We start from the raw sequence: 19,572 nt of genomic DNA on the forward strand, positions 1-19,572 counted from the left end.
GCGCAAACTCACCTGACTGCTCCTGAGATGCTGGCCAGGACAATCACCAGCCTTGTTCTCTGCCCTCAGGAGATGCTGACCATAACTGGAAAATTGCCCACGTGACGCTCGAAGAGGAAAAGAAATTTCGCTATCTTTTCCAGGGCACACGGGGTGACCCTCAGAACTCGGCTGGGGGGATTTACCTGGATGATATCACTCTGACAGAAACCCCCTGCCCAGCGGGGGTTTGGACAATCCGGAATATCTCCCAGGTCCTTGAGAGCACGGTTCAAGGGGACAGGCTCCAGAGCCCTCGATTCTACAATTCCGAAGGCTACGCTTTTGGGGTGACCATGTACCCCCATGGCAGGACGACGTCCAGCAGCTCCGACGTCCTGGGCCTCGCTTTCCACCTGTGCAGCGGGGAGAACGATGCCATCCTCGAGTGGCCAGTGATCAACAGGCAGGCCATCATGGCCATACTGGACCAGGAGACCGACGCCAGGAACAGGATGTCTTTGCACATGATGTTCACTACCTCTGAGTCCCACACATCGACAGGTAGGTTTTCTCAGCAGAAATAAGAATGGTCTCTCCACCTGGAAGGACCTACAGATGTGTATGAGTCTTCTCACATATATTTTTTCCCCTTGGCCTATCCACAACAGAGTCACGTGGAGTGCTAAGTTAACATTTCCCATGCCATCTTCTATTTCTTCTCTTAACTAAATCCACTCGCCAAGCCTCTTTTGAGTGTGCAAACTCTGTGCTGGGTACTTAGATATATAAGTTCTTGGGGGGAGGGGCTGCCCCTCAAGCTAGAATCTAGTTAAGAAGACAGATACTTACCCAGGACTGGTGTTGCATGCCTGGAATCTCAGTCCTTCAGAGACTGAGAGGGAAGGATCACAGGTTCAAGGCTAGGGTGTGTGTTAAGTTAGCAAGATCCTGTTTCAAAATAAATAAATAAAATAAAGTAGGCAGGAAGTATAGACCAGTGGTAAAATGCCCCGAGAGGTTCAATCTCCAGAAGAAGAAAAAAAAAAAAGACAAAAAGAAAATATGCTGCTAATCATTTATCAGAATTTGGTAGGCTCTGCACAGAGCTAATATACTGACTCCAAAGATGTTACTGAATATTAGTATATCTATGAAATAAACTTATACCAGTAACATAATGGGAAAACTATCTTCCATTTTTAAGGAGTGTTAGGCCTTAAAAAAAGAAGCAGCTCAGCCAGGCATGGTGGCGCACGCTTGTAATCCCCGCGCTTGGGAGGCGGAGACAGGAGGATCACGCGGGTTCGAAGCCAGCCACAGGTTCGAAGCCAGCCGCGCTGGCTTAAGAGACCCTATTTCCAAAAATAAAAAATAGGTCTGGGAGTGTAGCCCAGAGGAAGAAGGGCTTCCAGGAACCCCAGTACCATTAAAAAAAAAAAAAAGCTCTAGCTGTCCCTCCCTGGTCATTAAGGACGCCACTCTGTACTGGACAATTGTCCTTTCAGAACCATGGTCCTCAGTCTCTTTCATCTCCCAATTCTGAATTTTAATTTTCTGGGAAAGACAAAAGAGCCTGGTTTGTTCTGACATATTCTAAATTAACAAAGCCCCGTGTGCTCATTAAAGACATGTTGAAAAGTGAAATACAATAGATAATGTGATTTTTTTTCTGTCACCTATAATTTGGCAGCAGTCAACGGCTCTGTAATCTGGGACAGGCCATCCAGGGTCGGGTCCTATGATCAGGACTGCGACTGCTACCGGAGCGTCGACTGGGGCTGGGGCAACGCCATCTCCCACCAGATGCTGAAAAGGAGGAGTTTCCTGAAGAATGATGACCTCATCATTTTTGTGGACTTTGAAGGTATTTTTGCTCTTCTCCGTAAATCAATTATCTTCTCGAGGTTTTACTGACTTCACGCTGATTTTGAGGCAACTCAGGGAAAGTCAGCTCCTCTTGAAAAATGAGGCAAAAAAATAAAAAAAGGTGTGTGGTAAGAGAACCACATTTTACTCAGTTGGTCAAGAGCTTATATATATCTTCATTTATTTTAAAATATATTTTAGTGCAAATTGTCTATATTTATGGGGGTAAGATATGATTGATATCTTGATACATGTATTCAATACATAATGATCAAACTGGGATAATCCTATCTATCTTTTCCGGCTTCTACCTCTGTGCGTGCGTGCGTGCGCGTGTGTGTGTGGTAAAAACCAGATCTTTATCTGTCCTTGGGAGAAACCATAGTTTTACCTTTGAAGGTGTCATCTTTTTGAGAATTTATCAACTATGACAGTTTGCTAAATTTCAATTTAGTTGCAGTCAGCCCATCCATGAGAATGTTATGCTTCTTTGTGCAATTTCAATAAATAAAAATGTGACGGGACAACTTTTAAAACAAAAACAGAACTAACTGGGTGTGGTGGCGCACACACTTGTAATCCCAGCATTAGGGAGGCTAAGACAGGAGGATCGCGATTCTGGGACAGCCTTAGCTACTTAGTGAGGCCCTCTGCAATTCAGTGAAACCCTGTTTTAAAATAAAGAATAAAAAATAGCCAGGCGTGGTGGCGCATGCTTAAAATCCCAGCATTTGGGAGGCTGAGACTGGAGGACTGCGGTTTGCGGACAGCCTCAGCTACTTAGTGAGGCCCTCTGCAACTCAGTGAGGCCAGGTTTCAAAATAAATAATAAAAAATTGGGCAGGGGGTGTAGCTCGGAAGTCGAATGCCCCTGGGTTCCATCCCCAGACCCGCAAAAAAAAAAAAAAAAAAAAAAAAAAAATAGGGTTGGGGGTGTAGCTCAGAGGTAGAATGCCCCTGGGTTCCATCCTCAGTACCACAAACAAACAAACAAACAAACAAACAAAAAAACACTTGAGCTGGGCGTGGTGGTGTACATCTGTAATCTCAGTACTTGGGAAGCTGAGACAGAAGGATCACAGGTTCAAGGCCAGCCTTAGCAACTTAGTGAGACCCTGTTTCAAAGTAAAAAATAAAATAGGGCTGGGGGTGTATAGCTTGGAGGTAGAACTCTCCCCGGTTTCAACCACTAGTATAAAAAACAAAAACAACACCACTAGCAAAACCTGGCATCATGAGAAATTAGCTGAATTCAAAGCCACTTTACACGCTGGTGTTCATGAGAGATAGAAACAATGCAGGAAGCTTTCTCCAAGAGCGGGTGTTAAATGTGGTCAGTTATTAGTCCTGGGTTTTCCTCACCGTCCTGTTTATATTTCCCAAAGACCTCACCCACTTGATCCAGACTGAAGTTCCCACCAGAGACCAAAGGCTGGTCCCCCAAGGGCTCGTCCTCCACGGCCAGGAGCAGCAGGAACCAGAAGAAAGTTCAGGAAAGGCCGGCTCCGAGGAAGCCCTGCCCAGCAGCAGCTCAGGCCAGGGGCAGCCTGGCCGGCAGAAGCGCTCGGTGGAGAACACGGGCCCCCTGGAGGACCAAAACTGGCCACAGTACTTCAGAGACCCGTGTGACCCGAACCCTTGCCAGAATGATGGCGTCTGTGTCAACGTGAAGGGCGTGGCGAGCTGCAGGTAGGCTCGGGGCCCAGGCAGGTGGGTGGCAGCGGCAGCCTGAGCTGTGTCTCCCCGAGTAGCACAGAAGCGGTGTACCCTCCTCCGTGTATCTCATGAGTGGGGATGCGACACCCACCTGCCATCGCTGGAAATGTTGACCTTCATCACCTGGTCAAGGGCATGTCTCTCCTCCCTCCCCGGGGTCTCCATACTGAAGAGTTCCCAGTCTTCTCTGCAATTAATATGCATGCTGGGAAAGATGCTTGCTCTGAGCTCATGGAAACAGCCCGCTTTGCCTCAAAGCCTCACCCACCATTTTCCGCCTCCCCCGGGGGCTTCTGCCCAGAGCAACCACCACTGGGATCTCTTAACAGTGCTTTCCTCTGCTTCCTCCACACTCACTGACTTGGATTCTTCTTTAAAGGATAACTGCCATCTCCCTTCATTTATTCATGCAACCATATGTATAATAACACCAAGGAATCATAAATATTTGACTGTGTGGGCTGCATTTCAACAATTCCATTGCTCGTGTCGCCCGAGCTTTGGCCTTTGGAGTTTTCCCTGGGTGGCTCCTGAGTTCTTCCAACACCACCCATAACTTCATGAACACAGTGTCACTCTCCAGCACCAGATGTTTCCGTCTCAGCTTTGAGTTCCCCATTCTGGCTGTAGAATCCAGCACTTTTCCAAGACTCCGTTTGCTTCCTTTTACTGGGAATGCCCACCTTGTTTCTCGAGGGCACACCTGTTTGCTTGAAAAGTCCATGGGGAGGCCGGGTTCCAACAGATTCTCTACCTGGCTTCATCAGAAAAGGAAGGCCACGTGTGAGTCACCTCCTTTCATCCAAAGTGTCTCTGTCCCCAAACTCTGCAGCCTGGATCTTGTGGAATGATTTCTCCTAAGGGGGACTCAGAGGATGGAACTTAACTGCACTTGGGGAAACTGAGTCAGAAACAGATTTGCTAGTACTGATTTTTAAGAAGTCAACTCTTAGGCTAGAAAGTCAACTAGAAGTCAACTCCTAGGTTAGTCTTTAAGGGTAAAATAGCTTCATAAAAAGTGCTAACTGCTGCCGGGCGTGGTGGCGCATGCTTGTAATCCTCGTGCTTGGGAGGCTGAGACAGGAGGATCGCGCAGGTTCGAAGCCAGCCTCAGCTATTTAGTGAGGCTCTCGGAACATAGTGAGACCCTGTTTCCAAATAAAGTCTAAAAAAATAGGTCTGGGAGTATAGCCTGGAGGTAGAAAGCCTCTGGGTTCCACCCCCAGTACCGCAAAAAAAAAAAAAAAAAAAAAAAAAGTCCTAACTGTTCATTATTTCAACCTGCTCTGTTGAGTAGACTCTGTAGCAGTGGGATCTGAAACAAAGGCTGAGATTGTAATCACGGAAGGGATAAGAAACACTGTCCTTAGTGTTTGCTTGTGTAGTTTATTCTTACTGCAGCCTTGGATCTTTCTATCCAAAAATATAATACTTAACACCCCCTCAAAGAAACAAAGCTTGCATGTTTTATGCCTACAACTTTATGCCCTTTGACATCCACAGGATCGTCAGTATTTCCTATGAGCTTCAGGGCAACCTTGAGAAATTAGTGGCAGCCCACTAGCCTTGAAGTAACATTTTCATATTATCTAGAAGGTTTTTTTCTATTGTTGTTTTGTTTTGTTTTGCAGTACTGGGGTTGAAACCCAGGGGCATTCTACCTCCAAGCCCCCCCTTTTTTTTTAACAGAGTCTCACTGAGTTGCAAAGGGCCTCTCTAAGAAGTAACTAAGGCTGTTCTCAAAGTGCAATCCTCCTGTCTCAGCCTCCCAAATGCTGGGATTACAAGCGTGCGTCACCACGCCCGGCTTTTCTAGAAGTTTTAAAGTTTCAACCAGTGTCCTAAATCAGGCTGTATCTTGGGAACTGCCCCTACCAGAGCTGGGGTCAGGTAACGTATTCTTCCAGTGCCCCAAACCTTCCCCCTGAATTTGTGGTAGCCGAGAGTACTTACTGGGTCTGGAGATAGACCTCGTGGGTTCAGTCTTTTAAGTGTGAGGCACTTACTAATCCTGAGACCTTGGGCAAATTATTTAACATTTCTGGGGTTAACTGAGGATGCTGAAATGGGCCGATAGTAACTGCTACCTCCAAGGGTAGTTGGGGGGTTAAGTAAATTGGTTTCTGTGAAGCACACGGAACAGGGCCTGGCCCCCGGTACCTCTCCGGGCTGTTCTCTGGCTGTGACTGCCGGGTGGGGCCGGTGGCTGGGATTCACCTGAGCCCAGCTGGTTGTCACACCTCCCCTCCCTTGTTCTGATTTCAGGTGCACCTCGGGACTTGCCTTCTTCTACTCGGGGGAGCGCTGTCAGGCCATGCAGGTGCACGGCGGTGTCCTGGGCCTGGTGATCGGAGGGAGCGCCGGTGTGACCTTCTTGACCCTCGCCCTCATCTCCGTCCTCTTCCGAAGCCCAAGGCAGTGACCCACCCACTGACGCCGGCCAGGCCGTAGAAGCCCCTTCCCTACTCGGCCTGCCCACTCAGGTGCAGTGGGGGGCAGCTCGATCAGCCTTGCTTGGGAAGGGCCTCCAGAATGGAGGCCGGTAGCCTGCCTGGCGGGTGATCCTTCCTGTCCTGCGCCCTCTGACCCTGCCCCGCGCTCCCAGGGGACACACTGTGTCCTGTGATGACGCTCGCCACACTTAATTATAGATGACGGTTCAATTGGCCAGAGACCGCAACTGGGCTGGCTCCAGAGCCTAGAAGTGTGCTTGACTGGTACACTGTGGGCACGCAATCAGTCGGTTGGAGGAACCAATATGTGAAAGAATGGCTAAGATGTAGAAACTCTCTCATACATAAATATGAGATTAAATACATATGAAATCTTGAAATCCTTAGGTAAATAGAATAAAATGCAGGTCACCAATCACAATACTGTTATTATTCTTTTTATTTTTTTCAGAACTAGAGGTTGAACCCAGCGGCATTCTACTTCCTAGCTACACCCTCAGCCCTACTTTATTTTTTATTTTGAGACAGAGTCTCACTCAGTTGCAGAGGGCCTCACTATGTAGCTGAGGCTGGTCTCAAACCTGCGCCCCTCCTATCTTCGTCTCCCAGGTACTGGGATTATAAGCACGCACCACCATGCCCCGCATACTCTTAATATCTTTTTTGGTACTGAAGATTGAGCCGAGGAGCACACTGCATCCTTCAGCCCTTTATATTTTTTATTTTGAAACAAAGGCTCATTAAATTCCTGAGGCTGGCCTTGAACCTGCAATCCTCCCATCTTAGCCTCTCGAGTGCTGGAATTATAGATGTGCGCCATTGCTCCTGTCTTCGTTTAATGCCTTCTTAGAGGATTTCAAATGACGATCCCTGGGCTGAGGGTGCAGCTCAGTGATAGAGTGCTTGCCTAGCATGCAAAAGGCCCTGGGTTTCGTCTCTACCATTGTCCCCCTAAAATCCTTGGGGTATCTCGGCTTCACAGCATTTGCTTTTAAAAGAAAGGGCTTCAATAAATATAATAAATATGTCCTTAGCATTTCTGTGTTCAGTATTGTATGTGTATTGGGGGCTGAGGCTGTCCGAAAACTGTTTCAGATCTGTCAGTACTTTAATGTATATTTTATATGCTCTTTATGTATAAAATTATCATATCAACAAACTAAAGGCATCAGGTAGGAGGCAGTTTTGAAGAACTCCTAGGTACACCTTCCATAGGAGATAAAATTGAGTTGCGGTAAGAAAATTCCAAGGTAGATCCAGTACAAAGGAGAGCCAAGTGTCTCATCCTCAATTGGGGAAGAGCCCTAGAAGGTTAGTAAAAGAAAAGACTTCAGGGCCCTAGTGGCCCAGGCTTTAGGTAAATAGGCTTCCTGAACAGAGATTTCATAGCAGTTCTGTAGGATTCAAAGGATTAAGAAGAGCTGGGCGTGGCGGCGCACGCTTGTCATCCCAGCACTTGGGAGGCTGAGACAGGAGGATCACAGGTTTGCGGCCAGCCTCAGCTACTTAGCGAGGCCCTTTGCAACTTAGTGAGACCCTGTTTCCAAATTAAAAAAATAAAAAGGGCTGTTTCAGAGGTAGAACACCCCTGGGTTCAATCAGAAAGAGAAGAAAGAAAGAAAGAAAGAAAGAAAGAAAGAAAGAAAGAAAGAAAGAAAGAAAGAGAGAAAGAAAGAAAGAGAGGAAGGGAGGAAGAAGGAAAGAAGGAAGAAAGAGGACAGCACACGCTTGTAATCCCCACGCTTGGGAGGCTGAGACAGGAGGGTCAGGTTCGAAGCCAGCCTCAGCTACTGAGCGAGGCTCTCAGTAACTTAGTGAGACCCTATTTCCAAATAAAGTATTAAATAGGTCAGGGAGTGTAGCCTGGAGGTAGAAAGCTCCTGAGTTCCACCCAGTACTACAAAAAAAAAAAAAAAGAAAGAAAGAAAGAAAGAAAGAAAGAAAGAAAGAAAGAAAGAAAGAGAGAGAAAGGGAGAGAGAAAGAAAGTCTTGTAGTCCTTTGAACTACATAGAACCCCAAATACCATACCAGACTTGGGCTGCTTATCTATGGACTTTTTTACTTAAAGAAATCAATTTATGTTTTGTTTTGTTTTGTTTTTTTTCAGTACTGGGGATGGAACCAGGGGCATTCTATCTACCTCCGAGCTCCACCCCCAGCCTTATTTTTTGTTCTTTATTTTGAAACAGAGTCTCACTGAGTGGCAAAGGGCCTCACTGAGTCGCCGAGGCTGGCTGTGAACTGCGATCCTTTTGTCTCAGCCTCCCAAATGCTAGGATTACAAGCGTTTGCCACCACACTCAGCTTAAATTTCTGTTTTAAGTCACTTTTGTTTTGAATCTTTATTATGCACAGATATCTCTCTCCTAACCGATCCAATGGGGTCTGCGGGGTCCGCACCGGGCTCGGGCTAACCCGGCTGCGCTGTCCCGCACTGGGGCCGTCTGTACATGCATACATGGGGAAAACAGAGCCATCCTCGCCTGGGGTCGCGTCAGTGAGACCACGGGCCTCCTCGGCTTCTTTCCTTGCATATCTGTCTTGGAATGAAGTAAATAGAGGGCAGCAAAGCCACAGGAGGATGCCTGGGAACTTTGAGAACACTGCTCCAACTCCCGAATCCTGCTGTGCCTGATGGTGTACCTTTCCTACTCACGGGACTGCATAAGTGCTCATATTCCACTTCAGCTAGTTTCAGGTGTGGTTCTTCTGTCTGTAAACGAGAGATGGGTTATAAATAACACGTGAATGCCTTGTCTATAAAGGTGGGAAATGATGGAATTAGTGTGAAGATTAAATAAAATAGTGTAATATGTCAGATCACCCAAACTGGCTTGAGATATAAAATTAACCAAGCCTCATCCCAGCTCCGTAATGGGCATGGATGGCAGATGCCCTTGGGATTCTTTTCAGACTTTTAGCCAGGAGTTAAATGTGAAAATCTGAAAAGTGTGTATATTTTAACTCTGTAGTCTGTGTGTGTGTGTGTGTGTGTGTGTGTGTGTGTGTGTGTGTGTTGCTGGGGGATTGAACCCAGGGACTTTCTACCTCTGAGCTACACCCTCAGCCCTTTTGTATTATTTTTTTTGAAACAGAGTCTTACTAAGTTGCTGAGGCCATCGCAAAGTTGCTGAGGCTGGGCCTCAAAACTGCTCTCCTTCTGTCTCAGCCTCTAAGTACTGGGATACAGGTGTGCATGACCACACTTGGCCTATATTTTGATTTTGCCTAAATTTGGGCCCTTTATGTTTGAGTGTATCTTATATTTATAACACTCATATATAAATTTAATACACACACAAAGCAATAATGGCTAACTATTTTAACAATAATTGTGTGCCAGTTTTAGTCTGTGGGCTTTCTAAGAGTTTCCTACCATCAGCAGAACTTGTGTTTAATGATCTCTCTGACTTTGTGAAAAGTGAGTAGCTAGGGTTACTTTATCCAAGGTCACAGACAGAACTGATGGACCCATGATTGGAAAGAGCAGGAGCTGGCTCCAGGGCCAGGGCCAGAGTTAGAATGAACTCTGAGCTAAACCCCATCCCTTTTTATGTTTTATTTTGAGACAAGTTCTCACCAAGTTGCTGAGGGCCTCACTAAGTTGCTTGCTGTCCTATTTAAATGAGATTATATGCACGAAGATCTTTTTTTTTTTTTTTTGGTGGTACTGGGGGGTGGAACCCAGAGGCTTTCTACCTCCGGGCTATACTCCCAGATCTATTTTATATTTTATTTGGAAACAGGGTCTCACTAAGTTGCTGAGAGCCTCACTAAGTGGCTGAGGCTGGCTTCGAACCTGCGTGATCCTCCTGTCTCAGCCTCCCAAGCGCGGGGATGACAAGCGTGCGCCACCACGCCCGGCACGAAGATCTTAAGACAGCATCAGAGCTGGGCGTGGTGGCGCACGCTTGTTATCCCCGCGCTTGGGAGGCTGAGACAGGAGGATCGCGGTTCGCGGACAGCCTCAGCTACTTAGTGAGGCCCTCTGTAACTCAGTGAGACCCGGTTTCAAAAATAAAGAATAAAAAATAGGGCAGGGGGTGTAGCTTATAGGTCGAATGCCCCTGGGTTCCATCACCAGACCCACAAACAACAACAACAACAACAACCCAGCACCAGGTACATAGTAAACCCTCACGTTGGTGAGCACTTATTGCTAACCCTAGTTACCAGCTGTTTTTCTTTAGGGTAAATTTAAGTTGCTGTGTGCCTCTCCCAGAAGTATTTTTACATGGTAAGCCTTATTTCTTCGTGAAGTTTTGTTTTCTGTTAAAGGAACATCCCACCTAAGGAGACAGCATGGAGGTTTCTAAGAGGGACAGAGGTAAGTGACACTCTCCCACCCCAAATGCTGCTGGCCCTGTCTCATTAACCCGGTCCAGCTGTCTCCTGGCTCTGGGACCAGCCCCCCAGCGGCCGGCGCTGTTGACTTGTCCTGAGTCTCCTGGGATGCACTCTGCCAATGTGTGTCCAGAGCTTAGACGAAAAATGTGCCATGTGTCCCCAGCAGCCATGGACTGTCAACACCACCCTGGACGGCTAGGCTCAGCATGGATTGAGAAGGACAATCGCCCAGCCACAAAATTCAAAGGACACATTAGGAAGGGGAAGAGAACCTTCCAAGTTAATTTCCTTCCAGCTGCACTGATGGAAAAAGTTAAGGTCCCTGGACACACAGGGAAGGCGCCCATTTTCCCTCCTCAGCCTGCTGGGGTGCGCGGACCGGGGCCAGGACACTTTGGGGGCTGCTTTGCTGTTGGATTCACAAATGAGATTAAGTGGACAAAAGAGGGAATAAAAAGCAGAAGGGAGCTGTTCCAGCGAGCGTAGCTTGGGGATGTGTGTCTGCCTGCAAACTGGCTATGCCCAGCGAAACCATATGAGCAGAATAGTCCCGGTCTCCAAACCCTGCGCTGCCTTCGTGCTTCCTTTCCCCCTGCAAAGATCGTAAGAGAAAAGAATTAGGAGGTTTCGTCCAGTAGGTCTTCACTTCGCGGTGGTTAACGTCACTATAGTTAACTGCACCGTCCTACTGGAGCCTGGACCACGGAGGTGGCGCCTCCGCTGATGTCCACCAGGTGGCAGTCAAGACTCGGGAGAAGGGCCGCGCTCTGGGGCCAGCTGTCACTCATAATTCTTATCCTGGTTCCTTGACCAGACAGCTGCACCCAAGCTCTGGGGGATGGGAAACCGGTCCAGTTTCACAAAAACAGAAAAACAGAAGAAAAAAAAAACAGCAGACGACTGTACAATTTTTTCCCAGTTAATCAAAATCAAACACCTCTTCCCACATCTATTGGGGATAAGGGCTGGCTGGCAGGATGTAGGGCAGAGGATGGTACTAATCAAAACTGGTTTCCAGACAGGCAGGACCCACAGTCATTCTTGGATGTTGTTGCGTAATGCTCCCGGAAGTGGGCAGTGACGGAGTCTTCCCCTGGCTCCCTGGATCCCATCCTCTGCCTTTTGGGCTCAGATTAAGCCCCCCATCCCCTTTTCCTGGGCTTCTTGGTAATTATGTCTCATTTTTTAAAGTTTCCAGCATACTTTGCTTGGCTCTATGTTAAAGAATGAAAACCCCTTTTGCATCTCCTACCGAGGCTCCACTTGTGAGGAGCGTCCTGTCACGGACATCCCTCCTTCTCAAGGTTTACAGGGAAAAGGGAAGGAAGAGTGTCTATAAAATTACTCAAAAGTAGGGAGGATGGCTGGGTGTGGCGGCGCACACCCAGAATTCAGGAGGCCCAGACAGGAGGATCGCGGTTTGCGGCCAGTCTCAGCTACTTAGTGAGGCCCTTTGCAACTCAGTGAGACCATTTCAAAATAAAGAATAAAAAATAGGGCTGGGGGTGTAGCTCAGAGGGAGAATTCCCCTGGGTTCCATCTCCAGTACTGAAAGAAAAGAAAAAAAGAATGCCATGACAGCTCATTTCAAGTTAACAACTTCAGCTTTGCCCAGTGGAGCACACCTGTAATCCCAGTAATTGGGAGGCTGGGATAGGAGGATCGAAAGTTTGAAGCCAGCCTAAGCAACTTGTAGAGACTCTTAGCAAGACCTTGTTTCAAAATTAAAAGGGAGCTGGACGTGGTGGCACACGCTTGTCATCCCAGCGTTTGAGAGGCTGAGACAGGAGGATCGCGGTTCGCGGCCAGCCTCATCTACTTAGTGAGGCCCTTTGCAACTCAGTGAGACCCCCCATTTCAAAATAAAGAATAAAAAATAGGGCTGAGGGTGTCTCTTGGACGTAGAATGACCCTGGGTTCCATCCCCAGTAACACACACACACACACACACACACACACACACACACACACGAAAAAAAAATATATATATATATAAAAGAAGAAAGAAAGAAAAGAAAAAAGAAATGATGTTAACTAGACTAGATTTGGAATTTCCCAGAGTGCTCCTAACTTGCAACTTCTAGCAGAGGTTCCCAAAGTGGACCATGTGGTCCCTCAGGGGACACAGGATGAAATAAAGCTACCTAAAAGAACGCAAATATGCCACGGTGTGTTTGTCTTTATTCACTTGCGGTAGATTTCTTGGAGGGGAGCCTGGAGTCAATTTTTTTTTTTCTCAAAATGGGGAGGTATGCCAAATAAGTTTGGGCATCTCAGCAAGAATTAGCTCAGATCTAACCTTAACGAAGCCACTATCGTACAGGAAAGCTTGAGCCCACAGATTTGATTTTACGCGCTGAGAGATGCTGGGAGGCCCGGCCAAGAAGCGGCCCCGGGGCTCTCTTGGCGCCAGGACCGGAAGCCATGGGCTTGGTGCTGGTAGCCGGGACTTTCTGCTGCTTGAGGGCAGAGACGTCAGGACCGAGCGAGGCCCTTGATCCACAGAACTCCTGGATCTGTAGACGACTCTTCAGTGATTTAGGATTCTGCTGCTTACATTAGGGCATCCTTGGGGAAGGTCAGGGTTGAATTATGTCTGCTGTAGCGGGCAGAAAACCAGCAGGTGTTTTTTCAATATTTTGTTCTCATGATTCTGGAATTTGACTCCAGGATGGTAGCTTGAAAGGTGTAGGTGTGTACACACCTCTGTGTGTGTGTGTGTGTGTGTGTGTGTGTGTGTGTGTGTGTGTGTGTTGGAAGACCAGGGAACGTGCCTTTGCTAGCGAGTGTGGGCAGAGGGCCAGGCCAGCATCCTATGGAATTCCACTGAAGTTCCTGCCATTCTGCCGGATCCCGGTCCTGGTCAAGCACAATGATTCCCGGGTGTGTGTGGGGGTCCCTGCTGTAGTAGGTGAACGCTCAGTGTTTCCTGTCCCTGGCGGGGCCACGGCCGTCCCCCGTGCGGTGTTTCCCTGGGCCAGCAATATGCGCTGACTCTGGGTCATTTTGTCTCCAAGTCAACCGCAGCCTTTCCTAATGCGCGACGTCACTCACGCCATTTGCCAAGCTAACCCCTGCTTTAGGACTGAGCCTTGTGCCAAAGTGGGGCCCGCCCTGGAGACCACCCTCTGCACGTAGAGCCCCCCGATCATTTCCTTTAGGGACTTTAAATAAATAAGGAACCATTGAGTTGGGACAAAGATGGGATCGTCCTCTGGAAAACCCGGGAAGAGACGTCTGTGGCATTTGGGATGGTGTAGAAAAAGAGTTCATTGACTTTCTTTATCAGGACTGGTGACTGTCCCACATCTTCCCTATCCCTGTCCTTCACTATGAGCCAGAGATAGACAGACAGAGGTAGAATTTAAACTTGAAAGCAAAAAAAAGGCCCGACATGGAGGCACACGCTTGTAATCTCGGTATTTGGGAGGCTGAGCCAGGAGGATCTCAGGTTCCAGGACACCATCAGTAAGTAGTGAGACTCATCAACCTAGTGAGACCCTGTTTACAAATAGAAATAAAATAGGGCTGGAGGTGTACCTTAGAGACAAAATGCCTCTGGTTTCAAGTCCCAGTTCCACAAAAAAAGGAAGATGTTTTAAAGGGTTAAAATATTAAAAGAAAACTCTTTTGAACTAAAGTAGATAAATGGTTGTGAATCTCAGGCTTTTTTTTTTTGTCTCATCTTTTTTTCTTTTTAATTTTGAAACAGGGTCTCACTAAGTTGCTGAGGCTAGCCTCAAACCTGCAATCCTCCTGTCTCAGACTCCAAAGTACTGGGATTACTGGGGTCTACCACCACGCCGGGCCCCAAGGCAGCTATATATGTGGCTTCTCACCCATGGGGTGACTCTGGTTCATTGGTTTTCAGAGTGAAGAGGGAGTGTGAGCTTTCCATTTTATTTATTTTTTATTTATTTATGTTTTTATTTATTTTGTGGCACTGGGGATGGACCCCAAGGACATTCTACCTCTGAGCTACATCTCCAGCCCTATTTCTTATTCTTTATTTTGAAACAGGGTCTCACTGAGTTGCAGAGGGCCTCACTAAATAGCTGAGGCTGTTCGCGAACCACCATCCTCCTGTCTCAGCCTCCCGAATGCTGGGATTACAAGCGTGCGCCACCACGCCTGGCTCTCATATTTCTAAAGACAGAGCCATTTATGTTGCCAGAACTAATGGCGACCAGACATCCCACCTACCCAGAGTAGCCCAAGTTTTTTTCTCATTGGATTTGGTTGCTGTATGTACAGAACATTTTAAATCTAACATGGATAAAGTTTTAATAAGTATTTGTAATGAAATGCACACAAACACAACACACACACACACACACACACACACACACACACACACGTAATTCATGAGCAATTGAATCCTTGGAAAAAACTCCGCCATCTCTTCATCTAGACAGTGTCATCAGGAGCATAGAATATTGTTCTGCGAGGTTCCTCTCTGGAAGTTTCCAAGTGGTTGTAATAAACACAAATTAAGCCGTACAAAACTCTTACTGTATATTGGTCTGGGAACTGGAAGAGAGAATGCATAGCAAGCTACACAACACACCAAGGGCCGTCATATCCACAGTAAGAATACCAGCAACAACAACAGAAGTAACGTACAGCGCTCTAAGACGATTAAAACCTATCCTATAATGCACACGGAAAGAAGTACCTGGTTAAAGCCGTTACGTATAACACAGTCAGGATCTCTTTTCAGTGCAATAGATCAAATTAAAAAATTACTGGGTGTCAATTATATATATATTTTGCCTTCAAAGTGGAGGATGAAAGAAAATGTAAGTTTTTCCCGACAAACGAGTCAAAAACTGACCAAATTAGTCATCAGTAGGACCTACTTGGCTCTGATAAAATTGCTGTCACACATCCTCGACAAGTTCATTAACTTAGCTTAGACCTCGACATACAGTTCAGCATCAGCACCGCCGCTTTTCCTCGGATGCCTAGTTTGTAAGTATTATCGTCCACTTGACAGCATCCTGCTGATGCAATCTTATTCCTATCTTTTTCCTGATGTCTTTTTTTTTTCCTTCTTAGGAAAAATATCGGAAGAATACGAGCTCATTCCCCATGGCTTGCTTTCGGTTTCCATATTCCGAGACATTTTGTTTTATTCCCAGAGTTGCAGTTATCAGAGTGAGTAGATTAGATCATTGTCATGGAGATCTTAAAATGTGATCCTTAAGTACTTTTTCTTTATTCTTTTCCTTTCCTTTCTTCCTTTTTTCTTTCCTTCTTTCCCCTTCCTTCATTTCTTTCTCCCTCCCTCCCTCTCTTCCTTCTTTCCTTTCTTCCCTCTTTTTTTTTTTTTGCCGTAGTGAAGATGTAACCCAGGGACATTCTTCCTCTGAGCTACACCCCCAGCCCTATTCTTTCTTCTTTATTTGGAAACAGGGTCTCACTGAGTTGCAAAGGGCCTCACTAAGTAGCTGAGGCTAGCTGTGAACCATGTTCTTCCTTTTTTCTTTTTTTTTTTGCAGTATTGGGGATGAAACCCAAGGACATTCTACCTCCAAGTTACACCCCCAGCTCTATTTTTTGTTCTTTATTTTGAAACAGGGTCTCACCGAGTTGCAGAGGGCCTCACTAAGCAGCTGAGGCTGGCCGCGGACCGCGATCCTCCCGTCTCAGCCTCCCGAGTGCTGGGGTTACAAGCGTGCGCCACCACGCCCGGCTCCTTCCCTTCGTTTTAAATTCACGGAAACATTTCCTAGGTACTAGTTTCTACTTCTTATTTTAATAAAATCTTCTCTCTGTAGCCCATGGCAAAAAGTGAAAATGTCTCTTCAAAGCTCTTATTTTACAATATAGACAGAGAAGTTGGGCCTGGGGGACCGAGTCTCACTTAAATACTGTACACATCTGGCATCACACAAGGGGTAGGGAGCAAAAATAAACATAACCATTACTTTTAATCTGTTTTTACGAAAGAAAGCTTCTTCTCTAGTGAAAAAGTCTCTCCAGCATCTTCTCCCAGGCGTCTGCGGAGAGAACACTTCACCCATAGCTTTAAAAGCGTCTCTTTCTTGGGTCACATCCGTCCACCATTCCCAAGGGGTCACATGGGTTGGCTTTTTCTGTTCTTAGTTGAGCAACGAGTAAGCACTGGATGAGTTCTCCAGGGACGAGCTGGTTGTTTCTGGAGTAGAAACATTATATGTCCCTGAAAAAATAGAACAGCAATTCAGCCTTAAAGATACGTCTTCATGAGCGACGGGGAGAGAGTATCTTCTAGCAGACCAAGGGAGATCTTTCCCAGGAGCCAGGTAAGCTTGGCCATGCCTGGAACCCAGTCCATGCCTGCCCTCCTCCCTCACCCAGAGTAACGGCATCCTCAAGCACACAGAGCAGCTGGCAAGCACTGACTACATCGCCCCGGCAGCCAGGTCTCCACAGAGTCAGGCAGGTCTCAGTGTGGGCAGCGTCCCTCCTGCCACCGCATGCACCGGCCTGCGGACATTCGCCTGGGGAGCCTCCACGTCCCCTGGGTTTGCTGAGTCGGGGGAAAGCTCTTGGAAGGGACTTGGAAGCTGAGCTGAAGGGGAAAGCTTGTGAAAGGAGGAAAGAGATAGAAGAGGACATTATAAGGGGAGAAGAGGCAGAACTGGAAAGAAACGGGGAATAACAAAGCGCCGGGAACCGCGCATCCAGGCGGGCAGGCCGGAGGGGACCGTGCACCGGGAGGGCGTAGGGAATGCGCATTGGCAAGGGAAGGGCCATTGTGTCCACCCTACCATCAGATTCGTGAGCTGCCACTGCTAACAGGGTTTCCATCACTGCCTGGGGGGACCTTTGGGGCTGCTGACAACATAAACCAAAGTTACGATGATTGCGGAGCCCCCAGATATGCCAAGGTGGAGCTGCATTGATGACTCTTGAGAGATTATCTCGTGGCAGTGACCCGGGATCTCGGGCCCTGGTGGCCCAGAACAGATGCCAACCCAGCCTTTCTCGGACTGATTCAGAGGCAAGGAACCCGCTGTATTGACCTTATGAGTTCATTATTTTCTTTTCATTGCAAATGTAAACATGTTTCAATACTGGCTGCCAAAGTGCAGTGTTCCCAATGCACCCTGAAGACTGGGTCATTTCACAACAGGCCACAGGTGACTTTCAAAACAAAGGTAAAATGGTCAAACTGAGGCAGAAGACACCAAGTCCTCTGCATTTCCCAAACCTGCCTTCGCCTGGAAGCTTTGTTCTGGAATATTGATGTATTTCTCCATCCGCATTTGTGAGATCTATCCAGTTCCAAAAAGCTGAAAGGAATTTGGGTGCTTACACCCCTCTGGGGGACAGTGGCTTTCAATTTACCAGAAGAGCTGAGAGCCACTGTCCAAAGTCTTGAATACTACAATACTACTGATTTCATATCTTCAAGGTTTAAATTTTAGCTGCTTTGAATAGAACAGCTAAGTTGGGCAGCCTCTCGTACAGGTATGCATAGTTTTATAAATGGCAGTGTGTAAAACAAATGTACTTCATAAAAGGGGGCGGGGACAAACCCATAGAGTGGAATCCTCCGGTTTTCTTTTCTTTTTTTTTTTTTTTTTGGTGGTACTGGGGTTCCTGGAAACCCTTGTACCTCCGGGCTACACTCCCAGACCTATTTTATATTTTTATTTGGAAACAGGATCTCTTAAGCCAGCATGGCTGGCTTCGAACCTGCGCGATCCTCCTGTCTCCGCCTCCCAAGCGCGGGGATTACAAGCGTGTGCCACCACGCCCGGCGAATCCTCCGGTTTTCTAAAGGTATTCTTTGTTAACACTTGCTGTACTAACTGAACTACATGGCCTGGCTACTCCTATTTAACAAGCTCCAAAGAGCTCTGCCTGACAAGGCCAGCCATGTACCCATCCCATTTTCTACTTAATGATTTCAGGATCAACCCCTCTAAGGGTTGTCAAGATTCTCCCAATCTTATTCCTCACCAGTTATTAAGTGCCAACTAAAGGGAGATGCCTCCTGGACCAACTTTGCTGGTGATCTGGGAGAAGGTAAACAGATTCCAGTATTACCCGCTGTCTCACGTGAGGCCATTTCAGGTAGATGTTGGGGGCAGGGGTAGAAGAGGAAGGTCCTGGAGTCCCATTAGAGCAAGTCGACCCTGGTCTACCAGGGAGCAACCAGAAGTCACCACGTACCTGTTTTACCAAAAAGATTGTTAAATCTTCTCGATATCGGAGAGCTCATAGAAAACACAGGCGTGGACGAACCTATGGACGTTGACTGGAAGAGAGGAAGAAAGACAGTGACAAGCTGAATTTGTTAGGCCAAGGCTCTTTTGGTCTCTGGAGGATTGGTTTGCTTCCATCCCACGATTATTTTCCTGCGTTTTTAACCCCACCCCCTGAGGCCTCATGGAGATGCTGGAATCTGTCTATGTTAGAAAAATAACTTTCCACGAACTTTTCTTCTTTCTCCTTTCTTCTCTCCTCGCTTCTCTTTCTTCTCCTTCTTCTCCTTGTCCCCCTTCTCTTCCTTCTCCTCCTCCTCCTCCTCCTCCTCCTCCCTCCTTCTCCTTCTCTCTCTCTCCTCTCTCTTTCCTCCTCCTCCTCCTCCTCCTCCTCCTTCTTCTTTTCTTCTTCTTCTTCTTCTTCTTCTTCTTCTTCTTCTTCTTCTTCTCTCTCTCTCTCTCTCTCTCTCTCTCTCTCTCTCTCTCTCTCTCTCTCTCTCTCTCTCTCTCTCTCTCTCTCTCTCTCTCCTCTCTCTCTCTCTCCTCTCTCTCTCTCTCTCTCTCTCTCTCTCTCTCTCTCTCTCTCTCTCTCTCTCTCTCTCTCTCTCTCTCTCTCTCTCTCTCTCTCTCTCTCTCCTCTCTCTCTCCTCTCTCTCTCCTCTCTCTCTCCTCTCTCTCTCCTCTCTCTCTCTCACTCTCTCTCTCCTCCTTGCTCCTCTCTCCACACTGGGATCAAGCCTAGGGCTTCACGCCTGCTAAGCTCAGGCTCTACCACTGAGCTCCTTCCCCAGCTCAAACGTGTGTTTTATCATTTGGTACATTTTGTGTCTTCTGTTATGTGGAAGGTAGTTAAATATATTCAAAGTAAATAATTACGTTCCAAAATGATCTGTAGAAAATTCTACCCACTATTGTTCCTCAAATTCTTTCCTCTAATGCCTTAAATTCCTCTAGAAGAGAGTTCCTCATGGAAAATTTAATTTTAACCCTATATTTTCCTTAACTGTCA

General features: G+C 47.0%; 2 protein-coding genes across 2 annotated transcripts in view; one reads left to right on the forward strand and one right to left on the reverse strand.

Moving 5' to 3' along the window:
- Nucleotides 1-10,564, forward strand: part of MEP1A (meprin A subunit alpha) — a gene marked incomplete at both ends in the record, with an annotated part of 31,075 nt that extends 20,511 nt beyond the window's left edge. The window contains 7 exons of the mRNA XM_080700050.1: nt 70-543; nt 1,673-1,846; nt 3,234-3,537; nt 5,830-5,979; nt 8,374-8,511; nt 10,297-10,345; nt 10,496-10,564. Of these exons, the coding sequence (XP_080556176.1) occupies nt 70-543; nt 1,673-1,846; nt 3,234-3,537; nt 5,830-5,979; nt 8,374-8,511; nt 10,297-10,345; nt 10,496-10,564 (1,358 nt within the window). The remainder of the gene's footprint in view (nt 1-69; nt 544-1,672; nt 1,847-3,233; nt 3,538-5,829; nt 5,980-8,373; nt 8,512-10,296; nt 10,346-10,495) is intronic.
- Nucleotides 10,565-16,469: 5,905 nt separating this feature from the next.
- Nucleotides 16,470-19,572, reverse strand: part of ADGRF5 (adhesion G protein-coupled receptor F5) — a gene marked incomplete at both ends in the record, with an annotated part of 73,697 nt that continues 70,594 nt past the window's right edge. Inside the window, 2 exons of the mRNA XM_080700051.1 lie at nt 16,470-16,549; nt 18,532-18,616. Coding sequence (XP_080556177.1) covers nt 16,470-16,549; nt 18,532-18,616 — 165 coding nt within the window. The remainder of the gene's footprint in view (nt 16,550-18,531; nt 18,617-19,572) is intronic.

Source organism: Muscardinus avellanarius, assembly GCF_963383645.1.
Source record: "Muscardinus avellanarius genome assembly, chromosome: 8".
NCBI lineage: Eukaryota > Metazoa > Chordata > Mammalia > Rodentia > Gliridae > Muscardinus > Muscardinus avellanarius.